The sequence below is a fragment of the Atta colombica genome, unplaced genomic scaffold (assembly GCF_001594045.1).
Source record: "Atta colombica isolate Treedump-2 unplaced genomic scaffold, Acol1.0 scaffold141, whole genome shotgun sequence".
Lineage (NCBI taxonomy): Eukaryota > Metazoa > Arthropoda > Insecta > Hymenoptera > Formicidae > Atta > Atta colombica.
The window spans coordinates 1,692,418-1,693,644 of NW_017259230.1; the positions used below are offsets into that span (position 1 = coordinate 1,692,418).

Sequence of the window (1,227 nt, forward strand, 5' to 3'; positions counted from 1 at the left end):
AAACTGGAGGTGGCTCGAGGAACCGTACGTTCGCGGTACGTTCCCTGGCGGAATCCAGTCAGTCTGCAGAATGAAGCACGCGACGTGGCTGCTTTTTGCGTTTACCCTGCTTCTCATCCAGAGGACCCACGTTAGCCGCGCTCAGAAGACCCATGCACGACAGGGTCTCAATCGCGAAAATCTGATTAAGATACCGGATCAGGGAATCATCCTCGGTAAAGAGGTGCGACACCGTGCTTCAATTTCTTTCTGTTAGTCTTAAGTTTTTATATTAATTTGCTAAGATGTTTGTCTCTGTTCTTCATCTCAAACCATCAAGTTGACAGAGATTTAAATCTTTAGATGAAAATCATCTATAAGTAAATAGCTGGTTTTACATCTATTAATTTCGCTAATATTTTGCTTTTCATCTGAATTATAATGAGATCATAATTCTAGATTATAATTTTAAATAGAGATAAAAATGAAAATGATATCAAGTTAAATGTTTTTTCAATTTAATAAAATTTTGTTACCATTAATTCTAATTGTTAAAGTTTGATTAAAGATTGATTAAGTTTGATTTAATCCTTAAATAAAATATATTTATAAAATCTTTAAATAAAATATTTATAAATAATCAATTTTTATAAGCATAATTTGAGTTCAACTTCTGTGTGTAGTTTCTTTTTCTAATTTGAAAACAGGAGAACACTAATTTTACAAATTCGTTTCAATTATTTTTTTATTCTAGAACAAAATAAATGATACATTAAATTAATTAGAATTTTTAGTCTTCGATAAAAATATTTCTTTCTTTATCCTATAAACTTCTGAAATTTAGGTAGTCAACACGCAGATAAGACTAACGCAGTATCTCGGTATCCCTTATGCACAACCTCCGCTTGGCAATCTTCGTTTCATGCGACCAATGACAGAGCCTCTTCCTTCTTGGACCGATGTGAAAAATGCAACGCAGTTTGCGCCGTCCTGCCCGCAGGCTACGGGTCAACTTAAATTGCACGAGAAGCTCTTTATGCAATTGTTACCACCGGACATGCCAGATCCGGGATTCGACGAGAATTGTCTTTTCTTGAACATCTTCGTCCCAAGCGAAGGTATGTGCGTTTATTCGTGTCCATGTGGAACTAGAGTTAAATATGTTAATTTTTATAAGTCTCAAGATCGTAAGAGTTTGTTCTCAAATTGTTTTAAATCCATTTTTTAAATATGAATTTAGATTCATTG

At 34.1% G+C, this 1,227-nt stretch overlaps 1 protein-coding gene across 1 annotated transcript in view; it reads left to right on the top strand.

The window, feature by feature from the left end:
- The first annotated feature begins 70 nt into the window (after window positions 1–70).
- Window positions 71–1,227, top strand: part of LOC108684951 (carboxylesterase 5A-like) — an 8,950-nt gene continuing 7,793 nt past the window's right edge. Inside the window, exons 1-2 of the mRNA XM_018189512.1 lie at window positions 71–223; window positions 824–1,097. Of these exons, the coding sequence (XP_018045001.1) occupies window positions 71–223; window positions 824–1,097 (427 nt within the window). The remainder of the gene's footprint in view (window positions 224–823; window positions 1,098–1,227) is intronic.